Source organism: Scomber scombrus, chromosome 9 (genome assembly GCF_963691925.1).
Source record: "Scomber scombrus chromosome 9, fScoSco1.1, whole genome shotgun sequence".
NCBI lineage: Eukaryota > Metazoa > Chordata > Actinopteri > Scombriformes > Scombridae > Scomber > Scomber scombrus.
This window is the reverse complement of record NC_084978.1, coordinates 25,476,284-25,496,143: the sequence shown is the minus strand read 5'-3', so window position 1 is coordinate 25,496,143 and position 19,860 is coordinate 25,476,284. Positions and strand designations below refer to the sequence as shown.

Sequence of the window (19,860 nt, the reverse complement as noted above, 5' to 3'; positions counted from 1 at the left end):
CACAATTTTCACACAATGCCTTCACGGTGCTTGATGTAACCCTAAATCAGTTGTGTAACCCTATTCTGCTAGGTAACCCTAAATCTGTTGGGTAACTCTAAATATGCAGGGTAACTCTAAATACGCAGGGAAACCCTAAATCTGTTGTGTTACCCTAAATATATTGGGTAACCTTTATTCTGCAGGGTAACCCTAAATCTGCTAGATAACCCTAATTCTGTTGGGTAACCTTAAAACTGCTTGGTACCCCACATTCGCCCTAAATATGCAGGGTTACCCTGAATCTGCTGGGTAACCCTAAATCAGTTGTGTAACCCTATTCTGTTAGGTAACCCTAAATTTGTTGGGTAACCCTAAATATGCAGGGTAACCCTTAATCTGTTGGGTAACCCTAATTCTGCAGAATAACCCTTCATCAGTGAGGGAACCCTAAATTTGTAAAGTAACTCTCAAATCTGTGTAAATGTAATTTTATTTAGACGGGGACGAATCAAAATAAAACATTAATCTTATATAAAACAAGGAGAGATGCATTGTATCAGGCTTTAGCAAAATTGCTATTTTCCACCCATAGTGCCTGGACAGGTAGGTGGAACAGTAAATTAATGACAGAATTTGATGTAAACATAAGTCTGCAGGGGAACCCTAAAAAAGTATCCTGGTGCAGACCTTCTTGATTCAGGTCTTCTCAGGTTAGATGCTGTTGACATACATTTTTAATCTCTGTTTTAACTCAGGGATTAAGATTTGCTCATGTGTTTCCACTTCACAATAAATCAAATAAGCCCAATTTCACTCACTGATGTTTATTATTTGTAATAGAATATTTCTTTTTTAGATGTTTTGTATAAATTCTTTTTGTGACCATGAAAGGATCAATATATTGTTAGAATCCTGATGAAAACGTTATTAATTTTAAATAATCACGGGACCTTTCATCCATAAAGAGTGTCTGAAGCATTAAGTGCATGTAGTGTATGCAGAACATGATGTCATCAAAAATAGAACTCTGCAGTCATAAAAAAATCCATGGGGGACTGAAAGGAGAACTTGATGAGAGCAGTGAGAGTGAACCAAAACATTAAAGTTAAGGACCATAAAACCAAAACATTGAACTGAAGGACAGTAAAATGTTCTGTAGAGCTGAAGGGAACTGTTATTATTTTATTTAAAGTCTGTGTAAAGTCCATTCATTGATTTACTTCTAAACATATTATACATGTTGGAAAATGGTTACAGAAAACATATGAAAAGGCTGATAACTATGCAGTACTGAATTGTGGAGATAGAGCCTTAAACTGTTTCTCAACCTCTCATTTTTACTGATTTTCAGCCTGCAAAAAGGGCTACCTCGTGACGTAGTGGCGTACCCGCGTTACCTTGGTCCCTCCCCTACTATATAAGACAGAGAGTCCACTCTCCTCAGTGGTTATCCGCCTAGTGGTGAGTTATTGTTAATATCTAACACTACTACTACAGTCTACAGTTAGCCAGTTAGCTGAGCTAGCCGCCAAGCTAGCAGATTTTTTTAATCATTCAAATTTGGCAGGGTAGTTAACAACACACTTTTCTGTGGTATGTCAAACTCAGAACACATATTTATTCTTACTTTAAGTGCATCAATACATGCAACACCTTTCATATTACACAATTTAATTGATCCATTGTTAGTATAAAATATCAATTAGATCATGACAAAAAGTGATGTCACAGTTCACTTTGCCAGCTTAAGACTTTCTTGTGCTATTGGGGGCAGCCCATTGGACCTCAGGGGCCCCTTACCTTGCACAGTAATTTCAAGGGCACACTCCTGTGCCATACATCAGAGCTGTGTTTGATAAAACATTGTGGCCTTGAACAGGATCAGTATGTTTGGTCCATTAGTGAAATGACCACATGAGAACACTCGGGATGAAAGAAGATTATTATACAAGGTTTCCTTTTGGGGTTATTGAGCACTGTGACAATCAAGTACCAAGGCCAAACCCTCCCGCCTCCCAGTAGCACTGCCTTTAAATGTGGAAATCTTTTTAAAATCATGAGTGGAAAAAATAGTAAATGTCCTAGAAGACTGAATCCTGAAAAAACAAATAAAAAAGGAACTTGAGAGATAACAAATACTACCTCCGTCTTTTTATGAGTAAATCTTTTCAAATTACAATCAATTTAAAACCCTGTCTTGGCCAGGTCTTGCTTGCAAAAGAGGTTGGTTAAATAAAGGTTAAATCATTCAAAACAAATAAGATGCTTTGTACTGCTGATTAACTGGTACTGTACAGATTATATACAAATATACATGTATGTTTTGTCTTTTTTGTTGTTGGGAAGTGACGAGGTGATCACCATTTTTCAGGCAGGTCATGAAAACTAATGAGGGAATGGGGGGAACAGTTGACAAAACACAAGGAGTTGATTGGCTGGGAGGACACTGGAGACAAGACTGATACAGGACAGGTGTGAGGGCAAGGCAGGGCTAATGAACATTATGCAGAGCAGGAGTGGAGGGAGCACATGAACACAGAAGGAAAACACAAAGGCTACGTTCACACCGCAGCCGCTGAAGTTACTGGTAGTCTCATTTATGGTCTAATGTTAAAAACAGTGTGTGGCTGCAGCCGGCAAATTTGTGAGCCGGTGATGTTTGAAAGGAGGAAGAGGAGAAAGAAAATGAATACTTTAATAATGTTTTAATGCAGAGCATTAGCTGTGTGTTGCTCCAGAATAACGTCAAAGCCGCATTAAATGCGGCCTGACTGTTCAGATTGCAGTCACATTCAAAAAAATCCGATATGTATCCGATTCAGTACCACATTTGAAAGTGGCCTGAATCGGATTTGGAAATGTCAGATTCAATGCGACTTGTGCTGTTCACATTGTCAAATCAGATATGGGTCACATTTGAGCGAGCAAATCGGATTCAGGTCACTTTTAACTGCGGTGTGAACGTAGCCTTACACAACTCAAATATGACCAAAATGACCGAACAGACATACAACACTGGAAACTAAGGCTGCGTTCAGACTGCAGGCAAATCTGATTCAAATCTGATTCCTTCTCAAATCCGATTTTTAGGCCTGACTGTCCACACTGTTTTTAGCAAGTGTCCAAATCGGTTTGGCTCTGTTCAGACTGTGCCACATTAATGACCAATCTGAGAGGTTGCTGTGGCAACGTCGTTGGAGCGGAGGCGTCATCTAGCGTGTATTGTGTGATGGCATTTAATTGCGACAGCGACAGCAACAACAAACCCTCGAGCTTCCCTTGAACGGAGCCAGCTCCCCAAAGATTAAGAATTTGGTTTCGTCCTCTGTCCAAGGACTGTTTTCGACGTCCTCCATTGCCTCCATTGATATCAGCAAGCAACAACAACTGGAATAAGCGCGGGTCTGGTATCACATAGAGTGACGTAGTGTAGAGACGTAGAGAGACGTCACGGACAGTCAAATCCGATTTGAGTGTTTGGAGCTGTTCAGACTCAGACTCGTCTGTCCAAATGTGATTTGAAACTACCTCCCAAAGGTGGTTTCGATCTGGTTTGCAAAAATCGGAGTTCATGTGATTTATGACTGTTCAGACTTCATAAGAGCCATCTGGTTCCAATCTAGATTGGCTAAAAATCGGATTTTGGCCTGCAGTGTGAACGCAGCCTAAGAGAACAAACACAAAAAGTCCAAAGTCCATGACATTCTTAAATTGTCATTATATTCTTTATTCTCTCTTATCCTCTGAAAAATGGCTAACATGATGGAAGCTTGAAGTGTAATCACTGCTGATGAACATACCAGATGATTAAAAAAAGACAAAGAAAAGCCACATTCAGTTCATTAACTATATATTCTTCACTCGTTTTTACACTCAAATCAATTAGAAGACTGGGATGTTATAGAAGACATGTTGTGGGATGTCAAACACAAATGAAACATCTACCTTTAATATAAAGAGACCCAGGTGTGAACTAATGTGCGTCTTTAGAGTCAGGCAAGTTTTGAATGAAGTATAATCATTTTCTTCATTTTCTTCATTTAATTTAAAGAATAAAGTCGTTCTGCTAAAGAGCACCAGTGTGTGTATATGTGTAGTATATCTTCCTGTTGACTGTGCAACTTTTGTCCTCCTGGGTCAAAATTGACCTGGTCTGGGGTTAGACCTTTTCAGCCAACTTCATTCTAACTTATTACCACAGGTTTTACACATATTTTTGGAAATTATGTTCAAAGACCTTATCTAAATAAAATAATACCTAATTTCTGAGGCATAAATTAACCTGGGAGGACAACAGGAGGTATATTTATGTTTGAAGTACACAACTAATCATCTTATCTCTTATTTCTGCAACCACTTTGGAACAATCTGTGGAGTTCATTAGAGTCATGCTGGTGGAGTTTCTCACACAAAAGCCGACAAACTCGAGATAAATTGCATCAAAGGCCAAGAAAGAGTCGTTTAATTGTGTGATGAAAAATATGATTCAGTGGAACGTTTAACTCAAGTTTCATCAGTTTTTCTTCATAGTGTAACACTTATTATAAACCACATGGGGGAGGTGTGGTGCTGTGCTGATTCACCATCACTACCACATTCACCAGAGAGAGAGAGTGAGCGAGAGAGAAAGAGAGAGAGAGAGAGAGAGAGAGAGAGAGAGAGAGAGAGAGAGAGAGAGAGAGAGAGAGAGAGGGATGAACATATTGAAAATTCATGACATGCACTTCTCAACTTCTGCAAAATACACAGCAAGTATAATGAGCTCAAAGCTGAGAACTTGGTCCTCCCTGACTATTTTATCAGTTTGTATTTTTCTTTTTGAGCTCAGCATGTCTGTGTGTGTGTGAGACTCTAACTCTCCATATCACCATTTAAAGAGAAATTACTAGCACAGCTGTGGCTTTAAAAAAAATAAAATAAAAAAAGAGTAAATCTCTAAACAAACGGCCACTCTAGTCGTAGTAAAGACTGCGTAATGACTTCAAATTGAACTGAGGGATGTAATCATGAATTTATGTGCGTGGCTGTCTGTATATTTGCCCTCACTATAATTACATCTTCTCTGAATGTCTCTCCATCTCTTTCTGTCATTTAATTCTTCATTAACTCATCCTGCAATTTCTTTTTCATCCCTGTTATATCTTTGTATCCGTTCCCTTTCCTTCTCTCCAGTCACTCTCTGTCTCTCAGTGTCTGACCTAGATTTGGACAGCCTTTTCTTACACGCACACACACTCCCACACACACATACACACCCCAAATGCGCCCAAGGTCCCCGCAGGTGCTTAAAAACCTTGAATATTAGTTGAATTTCGATGTGGTGTTTTTAATGGTTGTAGATGTCTGGAATTTGAAATTGTGGGCTTCAAGTGGCTGGAATTGATCAAGGTCACGCAACAGCACTTTCACACAATATTGCTTATGGCCAGCAGTGTTTTATTCCCATCATGCTCTCTGGTTAACTCGCACACTTCCACCGAAGAGCCGAGGACGAGTATCTTGAGTTTTTTCCTTCCTCTCCTCCTTCTCTTTTCTCTTTCTCTCTCTCTGCGACTGCTGTTTGTACTTGCTGAGCGTGATGCAGAGTAGTGCTGGCATGTTGCCCCGGACCAGACCAAAATACTCACGCACACACATGCACACGCACGCAAACACTGTGACACGCTATCCAAAACAACACACACGCACACGCACAAACACAGACACACACTGCCCGCAGAATATCTTCAAATGTTATTTCCGATACATTTCGACCCCTCGTGTTCCCTCTACCGCGATCACGGGTGAAAAAACATGCAAGCTTCTGCGTAGGAGGGCCTGTTTTTTTTTTTTTTAAAGGACAGTGATGTCACAAAGGAACCACAGTAACAGCCACTGCTACAACACATGCTGAGTGAGAAGTTTCAACCATCTGGTCAATCATTATTCATAGCGAGGCGTAAACAGTAAAAAAAAAAAAATGCTGCCGGGCATGTGTCGCACGATAGAGAGCGAAGGCGAAACTGTTATTGACACGCTCGTGCTGCAGTGGATGGGACACAGAGGTGAAGCGGGCGCGGGACGGAGACACAAAATCAGGTGACGAGGACGTTTTTTTGAGGTTCAAAGCGAGCACGATGTTTTCGGGAGCTTGCTGCTTTGACAAACCCCTCTCTGCGACCCAGTTACTTCACCGAGGTTGAACGAGACTATTCTGAATCATTGGTTCCAAATTGCATCAGCAACCATCTGGAATCCTGTAATGTGACCATCAGTGTAGACGCCAAGCTCATTGACAAACCTGGCCTGAAGTATTTGCTACTTTCAGATGGTATCATTTTGGATTTTGGGGTGAAGTTTGGATGATACAGAAGGGTAGCTTTGGTAAAGGGAAACTAACATTCACACACCACAACATGATGGCACAACCATCAGGAGCAATTTGGGGTTCACTATCTACATCGACACGTGGACTGAAGGAGATACGCCGATCTTCCAATTAGTGGACGACCAGCTCTACCACCTGAGCCACAGCCAATAGCTCACATGTTAGTTTTTCACAGCTTTTGATCTCATTGCACAATGTTTCTCAGCAGGTGGTGATTGCTTGGTTGTCAAGGGGGGAAAAAAGCTACTTTTATGCTTCTATTTACAATATTTTTAATGTGAGGTACAGTGTAATTTAAAAAATATGAACGTGATCTAACAGACCCCACAGGATAGAAAATTATTGTTAAAGAAAGAAATAATTAACCCAACCATAACAAAATCACATGAAACTGCTGACTTGGTTAGGGTTAGGGTTAGGGTTAGGGTTTGTCAACTATAATCTGCTTCCCCCCCCCCCATTTCTGTCTAGAAGTGCTTCTTAACATGACATTAGTAGTTGAGAATTGGTGCTTTCTCTGCACTGTAGCTGTGCTTTGTGGTGTATTTGTGCACAAACTTTCCAGTGCTGATGAATTTCATGATTAAAGCCCAGCACTTCGCTTTTAGATTGACATCAAGAAACAACAGAAGTCATAATAACATCTCTACATCAGGAGAGCAACGAGCTACATTTGCACATTTATACATGGTGGACTTTTATACTAAATAGCTTTTCAGTATTTCAATATTATATGCTGTGGGAAAAAATCCAGTGGGGAGATGAAATTGATAGGAAAAATGTAGGTGAATTATTGAAAAAAAAGAAAAAGGAACGAATATATTTCAGGCTGTTTGTGGCGGCTTGAGTCAAAGCTGTCTTTGTGGGGTTGTGTTTGGGAATCTTGGGCCTCAGCAGTCTATTTAAAATGTTGGCTACGGCCCTGCCATGCACCGTACATTCTCACACACACACACACACACACACACACACACACACACACACCTGCAGCTGAACAAAGACTCCTCACGGCTCACTGAGGGAGCCGGCGTGCACTCATTACACTTTACTGTCACACCTTTTGAATCTAAAGCCATCCATTTCATAGAGTTATAATGGTGACATAACCAAAAAAATGTTAATGGATTCTCAAGTTTGAACCGGACTCATAAGAACACACGCACAGATCTGAGGTGATCTCTGCAGAGCTGAAATGACTTTTTATGACTGTGGTTTCCTGCATGATGAAGATGAAACAGATAAATATGTCATGTGTAACACCAAACACAGTTTTTTGAGGCTTTAACATTTTTTTTTACAGCTGTTTATCAGTCACATTTTTTGTGGATGGAGGTTTATTTTTGTAAGATCCATGCAACAAAAATAGCTCTGCTTGTTATGAAGGGATTTTTTTAAATGTATTTTTTGCAGTGAATATATCACTGTTACTTGTCTTGTACAGCTTTCTTCAGTGTGTGTGTGTGTGTGTGTGTGCTCTCTCCCTCCCTCTACCTCTGCCTGGCTGTCAGCTTGCCTTGACCACGTAGCAGCTTCCTGGCAGGCAGCCGCTTGTGTCTACTCTCTCTCTCTCCCTCCCTCTCCCTCTCTCTCTCTCTCTCAGTGACACACACACACTCTCTCTCTCTCACACACACACTCTGTATCAGTAGCCTATGTAGAACCACGTAGCACCAGCTTTGGATTTTAACCACCAACAGCACCAGCCGGATCGGCCATGGATCTCTTTGAATTCGACTTTTTCAGAGACTGGGAGCTTGAACAACCATGGTAAGTCCTGCGCACACAGGTTTATGATTTTCTCTGTTTTTTCTTTAATTTTTAACTAAATATATGTGCAAGGATTAAGGGGATGAGCTGACATGGCATCACCGCTTTTTAAAGGCAAAATCAAGGCTTGGATTGCGTTATTTTTGGGGAGGGGGGGAGATGGAGAGGAAGCCAAAGTGAGTCCCGGAGATATCGTGCAAACCGTGTTTCTTTGTCACCGTAAGCTGCCGTTGTTGCTTGAGACGAACCGGGAGGCTCAGCATGCATACGTATGCATACATACACACACATGCACATGCACACACACACATGTACACACAACGCCGGCTTTTTACTGTCTCAGTCCCATTGTGTTATATTGTGGAATGTTTGATTTGAATGTGAGATCGCACCGGACGATGTGACAAGAGCGGTGACATAAGAGAAAGGTGGATGTGAGTCAGGTAACACACAAGTTTGATGCTGTGTTATTTATTCCAATTCAATCCTGAAAATAATCTCTTAAAAATAAAATATAAAAATAAATTTAAAAAAAAGAAAGAAAAAGAGTTGAGGTGAGTTCATCCTCCACCTTTGTCTGCCTGCTGTCAGCACAGGTGACATTCTCACACACACACACACACACACACACACACACACACACACACACACACACACACACACACACACACACACACTGTCATGGACACGTAATGAAGGAGTGAAGTTGGGTTGTGGTGATTTTTTTTAGGAAGTGCAGCAACACCACAGATGAAGTCCTTCATGCACTCATCATTAAACAGTTCCCAGTTCAGAGCTGTTAAAACAACATTTTCTTGCTCTTGTGCTCACAATGTTATTGAATCATGTCATTAAATGAATGGACGGGCACCAAGCTTGTGGTTTGTACTCCTGTCTTTCGTGCTGCTGTCTTGTCGATGAACGGAGCATTGATCTGCATCTATTTTCATAAAAAAACACAAAATGTTAACTGGTTCCAGCGTCTGTTGTGTGATTTGCACCTTTTCTCTGTTTTCATGTAATTGTAAAAGAATATCTAAATGTTTCAGACTGTCAGTGAGACAACAAGACATTTGAAGACATCACATTGGAAACTTGTGACTTTTCTGACATTTGATAGACTTAAACGATTAATCAATGATTAATCAATGGAGAAATGATTTGCTTGCAGCTCGTATCCATGCTGTGCAATATTGCATTGCCTTTACTTCCATTCCTCAGCGAGGTTTTTTTTTTAGATGCAACAGAGGACGTACTGTAAGAACAAAGACCTGCAGTGTCATAACAAGAGAGGCCAAAACCTGCTGGTGGTGTAAAAAAAGACGGTTGTCTGCTTTGGAAAACATTACAGCACACTGCTTTAGACAAAAATTGAACATAAGGAAAGTAACAGTCTGTCTGCCAGCTCGGATTGGGCAGCTCACAGTTTTTGGCTTCGGTGTGTGTGATGGGAGCGATATGAGGCGATGTGGAGAAAGTCCGTGCATGCTCAGGAAAAATTTCAGAAATAAAATGAGGCATGGAAATCAAAGATGGTATCAGACACGTGTCATTGCACCTTTTACATGTGGGATATATAATGTGCTGGATTTATTTTAAGACAGACTGTAATGTGTCTTGCAGTTGTCATCCAAAAAAACCAAAGAAAAGGTCAAATATAATAAGAAATACTGGTACTGTTACTGTGTCTAGATTTCAATACAGCTTGACAAGCACTGGGATCCAGTTTAGGCTTCAGTGTGTATGAATGTGATAGAAGTTGATGTGGAGGAAGTGTGTGTATGCTCTAGAAACAAGCTGCATGATGAAAAACAGTACAGACATCCGACATGTTTCACTAAATCGTTTACATGCTGGATAAATATTGTATTGGATATACATTGATGTGAATGCTGTGGTCCATGCAGTGTTGTGCTGTCCAAATGTGTATCTGTCTGTTTGCTGTATCTCACATACTGCTAAAATAGTCAGGATGATGGTGGGAGGTTCATCATATACCGTATAACAGCCTCTCCAGGTCGATCGTGTATTGTAGTGGGAGCACAATAACTTGGCAACCGCGTCGCTGTTTTTGCATCCTTCTTATTCCAGCTGGAAAATGTGAGCTGTTAAAGTGACACACACCGCTGTCCCTCAGCAGCCTCCACGGATGGGCCCTGGAGCAAGGTACTTAACCCCCCGCTGCTGGAGTGGAGCAGCTCAGGGCTGAACAACAAGCTCAGGGTGTCTAAATGTGTAACCCTCCCCTGCCACCAGTCCATCACGCTGCTGCTGTCACTTGGTCCTGATGGGAAGCCTGGGCTCGCGCTGAAAAAAAGGCTTTATTAGAGAGAGGGGAAAAAATACAGAATCAAACAAGAAACTGTAGATTTAAAATGAAGAAACAATGAGTGGAACGGCTGGTGGGTTAACCAGGTTGTCTGATAAGCCGTGATAAGGTCTTGTACTGTAGGTGAAGGTGTTCCAGTTTCTAGAAGAGTCTCCTTGACATTGTGTGATTGTTTGTTCACGGCTTAATAAGATGAAGAGAGGACAGTTTTATCAAGTAGCTAAATGTTAAGGGTAGCTGACAAAGAGCTGTTGTTGTGTATCAGAAGCACGGGTGGATGTCTTGAAGAGGAAGTTAGGTTGGATGATTGGATCGACGAAGACTATTACGGGTGAACACTTTTCATTTGTACTGTCCGATGCTGGTTTCTTTTAACCATGATCATTTTCGTTCCCTAACCTTCACTAAGTACATTTAAAAAAAAAAAAAAAAAGACACTTTAGATTTTAATGTGAGTTCCTGAATTTTGTTTCCCATTTCCCACACCGATTAGAGAAACACCAAACTCATCCACCAGATTGGTACCAGGAGCTGACACAGACCCATGTGGATCAACAAGATGTTACCACTCTAAACTAAAGGCAAATACTTTGTTAATCAGTGTCTCTGCTTTCAGTTATATTCATTAAGTCAAGGCAGGCGACCTGAGCAATCACTGGCCTCATGTTGCCTGTATTTGTAACTATGATTAGCCCTGACTGTGACTGTTCATCAAAAATGCATCTAATAAACAAGACATGGTCATTTTCAGCATTTTTTGACAGTGGATCAGTTTTAAATATGAACTCCTGTTGTCTGGAAAACTACTTGTGCCATGAAATCAGATAAGTTGTTTCTTTATATTTGACTCACTTCTGTGTTAAAACAGCGTGATTTTGTTTGGTTGGGCTGTAAACAGATAGACCAGTTGCTCTTCTGTTGTATTTCTGATAAATTAACCACAGGTGTCATCAAATCAACCAATACTGAAATCTGGAGAACTACAATTGGAATTTGTGGTTAAGCAATGACAAATGATATTATCCTGATTAAAAGAACCACAGAACAAATGTTGTTGTTTAGTTTTGAAGACTTGCTGCCAAATGTCTGTCCTATGAGTAAGTAGCTGGGAGTGCTAGTGAATTTTGTTTGAAAGTTGTGCTTCACCTTTAATTTTGGACAGTGGTAAAAGTCACATATTATGGAAAACTCACTTTTTCAGTGCTTGTCTAAATAAATTTGGGTCTATGATGTGCCCACTAACACAAACTGTGAAATCTAGCCAGTTTTTGTGGGCTGCTTTGGTCAGAAAATGTGATTCAGATTTGCCTCCCCCTCTTACATCAAATCGTGGCTCATTAGAATGACACCGCCTCCCGATCTTAGTATCTCCACTCAGGGCTTGAGAACTACCTTTAGGCCATGTTTTTTCTCTCGAAAATACCGGATCCGCTAACATTATGTCAAAACAGGGCTAAATACAGGAACTGCTCTTTTGTTGGAGGTACAAACCCGCACTAGAAGCTACATCAGCCTCCAGCCTCAGATGACCGAAGTTCTGAGTGGATAAAGTTTATTTCTGATGGCAATACCCGAGCTACAGTTTGGTAAAAACCTGTATGTGTGCACTAACCACTTACAATGCTGGACTGGTCATTAAACCTTTCTGAAAGAAGGATGAATACCAACTGTCAAAAAAAACTGCAGACAAGGGAAATGTAAGTTAACACTAGCATTTTCTAAAAAAGTTACTGACATTATGTGCTGCAGGATCTGCAATAACGTTAACGATTTTAGTTGAATGTCTGTAAGATGAACTCCATCTTATCAACACTCTTGAGTAACGAGAGCATAAAATGAGAGAGTGGATGGTGATGTCCGCAGTGTTTCTTGCTGTTGATTTTATAGGGATTCACAATAAGTTTGTGACTTACCATGAATCACAGAGGCCATTTCACATCTGTCTTGCATGTAGAAGGTCTGCAGTTTAAATTACAGTTGTGTTCCACTCAGGTAACCAGAGGTTAGTGACATTAGCATGTTGCGCTAAGATAAAACATGGTTTATGACCATCTGCAATTCTTAGAATGAGATACGACTTATTTTTCTTTCCAAGACTAGCTGGCAGCCCTGCACTTCAATAAAAATGATGGCTGTCCCCAAGGAACAACGTTAGCTGGTCAGCCGCTATTTAAAGTCAATTTTCCAGTCCAAGTCCAAAGAAGGGAGGATGCACAGTGAAAGCAGAGCCAACATTCTGTAAGTTTTACAAGCTTTTATTGAAAATACCACAAAGTCAAACAATGGTCAAACAGCCATTATACAACAAGTTAAAAATAAATTACATCTAAAGTAATTGTTGTCTTTAATTGGCCTTTATAATAAAAATAAAAAAACTAATGAAAACAATATAAATATGAAAAAATCTAGTAAAAATCAGTGTACACTGAATCAAAGCTATTGGGTAATTGGACAATTTCACAGTGGATGAACTGTTGGACGTCATCTTTGGAAAGGTTTTCCAGGACCATGCCCTGTATGTGAATGAGGTGCTGAAGATCTCTCTTCTCAGTTTGATAGACCAGAGAAGCAGGAAGTGATAGGCAGCCACATATCGAGGTTCAATCAAGGACAGGTCTGAACCCCACGTACCTTTCATGAGGGTCAGGGAATTCTATCCATATCCATAACACCACGCAGGCAGGCAGGACCCCATGGATTCTCTGGCCCAGAAAGCCCCAACATCAGTTTACAAAAGTTTCTGTAGGCCAAGTACTGGCTAAGCAAAGTGTACATGATATTTAGTCAACAGTAAATTGTGACACCCATTTATAGTGCTTCGCTCTTTATTTCATGCTAGTATGGTTTCTTTGAAACCAAACAGATGACACAAACTTTATTGCTTTTGTAGACAATATTGTTTTATTATAATTTCCTATAATAAAAAAAAGTACTGCCACACCAGGTAATACACTGACTAATTTTGTTTCAGAAGTTTTTGGTGTTTTCTGTAACCATCTTTACGACAATAAAATTGTTAAACCCTGCTACGTTTTCTCTGGCAGCCATGTTTCTCTCAGTGTAGACGCTCAACAGTTGCCATGGTAGCACAAAGTCACATTCGCGTCGGCACACCCCAGAAAAGGGGGGTGAGGTGAACAGCAGCTCATTATCATTTAAAGGAACAGGCACTCAAACCTGCCATTCTGAACGGGACTGATCAGTTTGAGAAGGCAACTGTGGTGCTTGATCCTTGTGGTATTTTGACTAAAGCATGTCAGGTACATTTTATTAAGACACCAGGAAACTTGTGGAAAAGGGGTATAATATGTCACCTTTACAGTAAAACAATCAAATATAAGCCATCCAACAAAATGAACCTTTGACCATGGTCCTGGCCCAATAAAATACAATTAAATGGATTTAATTGGAAATGGAGCAAGTGTAGCACATAATACTGACAGTCTGCTTTAAAGCACTGTCTTTTCCCAAAAGCAGGAAGCTTCTACACCTTTGATGTAGCTGGTGACTCAATGCTAATAAATGTTACAATGGACTGAACTGCCCAAGATTATAAGGAGGATAATGCCGCCACTGGAAGATGAAAACCAGAATATAGAGAGAAATTTTCAAATGGACCCATTCTTCTCCAATTTTACAATGCATTTTACTGGCATAAAAGATGACACACACCTCTCAGTAGAAACCATGGAAATCACTCAGATTGGAGTTAAAAGTCTGTCACTCGCCATTGATGTGCGGCTCGTGTTTGACAGTGGATTTTCCCTTTAAGGGGAGAAGAAGAAAAAAAAACGAGAGAGAAAACAATCTTGAAGCTCCCCACGCCTTTGTTAAATCTGAACGAACCCACCAACACTGTAGGTCCCCTCCTCCTCCTCCTCCTGAAGAAATACCCTTTCATCTCTTCTCTTCTTTGTTGCTTTTTCTCCCTCCTCCTCCTCCTCCTCCTCCTCCCATCTCACTCCTTGTTTCATTCTCTTGCGCGGAGATCTGAAGGCTTTGTATGATTGTAATAGGGCTTGCGTTGAATGTTACTCTGCACTGTAATTGCCCATCATGTAGCTGGCTAATCATGGCAGTGGAATCTGGGGGAGATCACTTTGAATGTTAATTGACACTGATGGTGATTGGTTGAACAATTTAAGTAGTTAATTAGGGAATTGATTACACGTAATGTCAGCATGGAATTATAAGATTCTAGCTGCGCGTTTTGGATCTTAAAAGTTCACATCTGCAGGAAAGAAATCTGATTATTAATATTATTGGTGAAGTGATTACAGGATCTCTTAAGTAGTGTGAAGGATTTTTCTGTTTGAGCTGCTTTTAACTGAAAAAACTGATGTGTTAAAATGAGTAAAACTGAATCTGGGGATGAGTTCGCAATAGGTGAAGATGGGCTCAACGGGGAGAAGTGGTGACAGAGTCAATTTATAGTCAATGCGTCACAGTCCAATATTCTATCTGCCCATCAACCCTCCCGAGCTCTCAATCAGCTCAGTCACACGTGCAACATCAATACATACAAGATCATTCATCACATTGAAACTTCCACCCTCGCTGTGTGATCGGGGGGCCCCGGCTTGCCAAACCCGGCTCCACTCGACGATACTTCACACCAACATCATCAGCGACTCGGAGGCTGCGAAAGGAAGCTGTGTCTCATCCTAAACTGCCAGAAATTCACAAACAAACAGCAGATAACACTGAAGGAAGGCGTCTATCTGGAAGGAATCCATCACATCGCCATACTGGTGGTGCAGTTATCCCTCAGGGCTGTAGAGTGTCAGCAGGTGCGAGCCAGAGCGAAGAAGCTCATCACCTGGAGTCTGTGTGGGAGGAAGCAGTCACTGTCCATGGTTCTGAAGTCTTTCATGAGGAAGAAAAATACAGCCATTAAATCCCTCTTTGACTTTTTATGTGACAGAACATTCACAATAAAAACAAATAAAGTGACTGATGAAAAATGGAGATAAAGATAAGAAGCAGAAATACAAAAAAATACAGGAAGACACAAAATAGTTAGAACCTTTTGAAAAAACCATTGATCTGATTTCATTCATTTGGCAAGACTGCATAAAAAATAAGATGCAGTGTTAGGAGAATAATCAGTGAGTCTACAGCCAAGTACAAATGAGATGATGATGGGAATGCCAATAGTTTTTCAGTATTTTGTCATAAACTGACAGACTGAACAGTAAAGACTGAAGTAAAATTGTGACCTGATGGTGGCGCTAGATTAGATGTTAAGGGATCAAACAGAGTAATTGCAATGCATCTTGAATGCAGTCTATTCAGTAAGCGTTGAGACATTTCACTCAGAACCAGAAATGTCAACCTCGCTAGAGGAAAAGTCAAAGGATCGAGAAAATCATTAGGATTTCATCCTTGGGGACCATGAATGTTATAATATTTCATGACAATCCATCCGATATATATCATCCACATTGTATCCCCACCAGCATTATTAAAAAGACATGAAACAGACAATTGAGTTAAAATAAGATGTAATATTTTGAATCAAATTATGTCAAAATAAGTTTTCCCTTAATAGTGGCTGTAATATTCAGTTGTTTACAAAATATCCAATCACAAAACAAAATCCAAATTACCCTGGGTGACAAACTGAGAGTAATTAGGGGAAAGTCAGCTGTGTAATTGAAGACAGACATGATTAATTGGTGTTTCCTTTATTTTTAAAAACTTTTCCATTTCATGTTAAAGTAAAATAATCCTGAAGTATACATTCAATTCTGTGCCAAGTAGTACTGTAGTTGTGGGGTCACTCATCCACTGCCGAAGTACAATTGATATGACATACATTTAACTTTCCTGTTGTCTTTCCATCAACCAAAAGTGTCTTAGACCTTTTTAGCCAATTTCATTCCAACATTACACATATTTTTGGAAAGTATGATCAATAGGCCTCATTTTAATTAAATTATACTTAAGTTTAGAGTAAAAAAAAGGCAAAAATATGAATTATTTTAACTAATGTGTTGATGGATTATCACAAACTGCTATATATCAAAGTTTGTTCAGGAACAGTTTTGAAACCATGTCAAATATCTGAATGATAGCACATAATTATACCTGTTGTCCTCCTGGTCTGGTTTGACTGTTTTTTATGAAGCATAAAGTACAAATTATCACCCAGTTCAATAAAAGTAGTGATGATTCTACTTGCCAAGAATGTAGTGTGGAACCATCCATGTGATTTTCAGGCAATTAGACAAAATAAATCCATATTTCTTATATACAAACATTTTTAAAATGGGTCAAATTTGACCCGTGGACAACAGGAGGGTTGATTTTCATAATCTTTGAAATCAAGTCAAAATATTCCCACTTTTTCTTTTTGGATTAAAGTCCAAGATCATTGAAACACGACATAAGACCATAAACAATCAAAGGTACCACATCTGAGACATATTAGGATTAAAATGTGTCTACTGTACATGAAGGGGGTGAACTTCACTCATCTAAACTGCTACAGCAGGATTACTCACAGTTTTTGCATTCTTAGAGATATTTCTCTCACACCATCATCACTTACTGCTGACAATTCTTTTGCGTATTATAAGCTTTTTTTTAATTCATATCGAGCTCCCAGAAACTATGGGAACATTTTCACTGAAAGTAAAATATATGAAGCGGGGCTGTCAGTCATCAGAGTAGTGGAAGATGTAATAAAATGCCTCAATTGGACAAATCTTATCATAGTTAAGATGGAGCGTCTGAAGTCATTGTTCAAATGTAAAGTGTATTATAAGATAATCCACTTATATCATCACATCCTGAATATCTTTACAGTGCTATCCCTGCTTTAAAGTAGCTGTTTGATAGTTCAGGTATAAATTGGGTGTACTGATGTAGAAGTCAACTGCTTACCAGGTTTATTATCAGGTAAATCAACATCTCTATCTTTGGCTTTAAGTTACAGGGCGCATTTTTAAGGTTTGCATTTGCGCCATATAAAGAGCTACACCATCTGTTCAGTTTCTTAAGTGTCTCTTATAAGGAAATAAAATAGTAACCATCTGGATGGGATATAAAATCCTCAGCAGAACATTTATCTTTATCCGTGAAATTTCACTTCACATATGCCCATGCAGTTGGCCCGAAAAAGAACATTATTTTTGACAGAAAGTCGGAAAAAGGGAAGCAAATGAAAAATTGGCCTTAACTTAAAGACGTGAAGAAATTCAACTTTTCTTAAACTTTATCGGCAGCTATTCTGGCATTTAGAACAGAATTTTGATGGAAGGTAATGCCAGCGAATATGCTCTCCATCAACTCAGAGGCATCACTCCACTGTTCAAAAGGAAAATTAAGAAATTAATTTAAAACATTGCTAATGTCTTAATTTCAAATAAGTGTTACCTGATGCATTTACAACTGATACAACTCCTTAAGAATCTATCTATCTATCTATCTATTTATCTATCTATCTATCTATCTATCTATCTATCTATCTATCTATCTATCTATCTATCTATCTATCTATCTATCTATCTATCTATCTATCTATCTATCTATCTATCTATCTATCTATATTATGACATGGCCAATCAATGTCATTTTAAAGGCATAAGCAATCAGAAAAAGAGATGAGGACAGCATAAACCAAACCTAACAGTGTAGAAATTATATAAAAAGTGAGTAAAAAAAAAATTAATAACCAACAAACAAACTAAATGTTTTACAATTAATTGGACTTAATCAAAAAACAGAATTATAACTGACATTAAATTAGGCTCATCCTTCCAACGCAATATTACATGTCAGTCCACAGAGTTCACGTCTGAAGGAATAAATGACTGAAGATGTATCAAGTTTCCAAAATATGCGTGAACATGCAGTCTGCCATCTGTCTAGTCCAGAGTAGCTTTGAGTGCTGCAACTTCTTCAAGGGTGTTAAAGGTCTTTGGAGGCTTCATCAGCCATAATTTGCACCTCAGCAGGAAACAGTATCGCATATGTTCTGTTATATGTCGTGTTCCCAGAGCTTCGACTTCACCTTGTCAAACGTGACACGCTGTTTGTTCGAGAAATTATGAAATCTAATCACTGGCTTAGGGCAATCTCTGCTCCTTCAGAAGTCCCAGCGGTGCAATTATTGAGTCCACGGATATTTAAAGTTTGAAAAAGGTCCCTCAAATTTTCATACATGGTTAACCTTTCCTCCATATGTGCAGTGATCATGTTTCATCACCTAATGACTTAGAGTGATGTTGCATTTCTGATGAGTTTCAAGACTCAACATTGTACAATATATTGTATGTTTGTTGGAACATGTCAGGGACAATTAGTGTCAAGGTGGTCAATTAGGTGCAATATAGCTGCAACGCCATTAGACCATGAAGACAGGCTTCTACTCTATTTGGGCTAATGACATTTTTTTTGTGTCCATATAGGTCAGTCAAATTTAAAGGGGTTCACATTTGAAAATAAATGTATGAATAACTTACACACATTTTTTTGGGGGGACCCAGCTTAAAATTTCAGCTTTTCATCCATTTTGAGAGAATATATTAGAGGATTATGGCAAAAATGTCTAAGTCCTGTAACCATTAAAACTTTGTACCAAATAATTCAACTTGTTTAAAAACACTAAATTCTCAATAAAACACCATATCAACTAATTTGGCATGATCTTACATTATAACTTTGTATATTAAATAAAGGTAATGGAATACAATTGTTCTAAATATTACATTTAATCTGGGGAATCATGTCAATCAGGAACCAAATGAAGTAATTATTTGTATAAGTCCACTTAAACACACTGTAGGTGGATTAAATATTTAATATTTAATCGTTTATTTTGTGGTTACACCATTTGACATTTTCAGGATCATTCAGTCTTACTTTTGGTTAAATATGTTGCAAATATCATTTCAAATGAAATAAAACCAACAAAAATACAAAATGTACATTTTAACAAACCTGATGTTGCTTTTAAGACCTATTTCTAAGATATTTTTGAAAGTGCTCATCTTGCCAACCCTTATTTGTCACTGACCCATATATGTTTCCAGACTTATAATAATTAGAATATATTTTCTCTTTTTTTGTTGGATCATGTCAGAGACAATTAGTGTCAAGGTGTCAAGACAAGCTTCTACTCTATTTATTGACTTGGATAAGGATTTACATTCAATAAAATAAATCTAGGTATGTTATTGTTGTTTACTAAAAATGGAAAACCACCACATAAGATATTGCTTGTTATTTATTGTAACTATCTCCATCCACTTGAAGTTAACTGTAAATGTAATGGTTAAATGTGAACTAAATTGACATGAGGAAGTTAAAGTTAGATAAGGATACATGACAACAAATCAGCCTAATGGCTGTCATAGACAAACCTCAGATGATAAGTCCCCTCAGGCACTCAGTGGCTCAATGAGGTGCA

General features: G+C 39.0%; 1 protein-coding gene across 1 annotated transcript in view; it reads left to right on the top strand.

Moving 5' to 3' along the window:
• The first annotated feature begins 8,017 nt into the window (after positions 1-8,017).
• aff2 (AF4/FMR2 family, member 2) overlaps positions 8,018-19,860 on the top strand; it is a 155,979-nt gene continuing 144,136 nt past the window's right edge. The window contains exon 1 of the mRNA XM_062425359.1: positions 8,018-8,116. Within this exon, the coding sequence (XP_062281343.1) occupies positions 8,064-8,116 (53 nt within the window). The 5' untranslated portion in view covers positions 8,018-8,063. The remainder of the gene's footprint in view (positions 8,117-19,860) is intronic.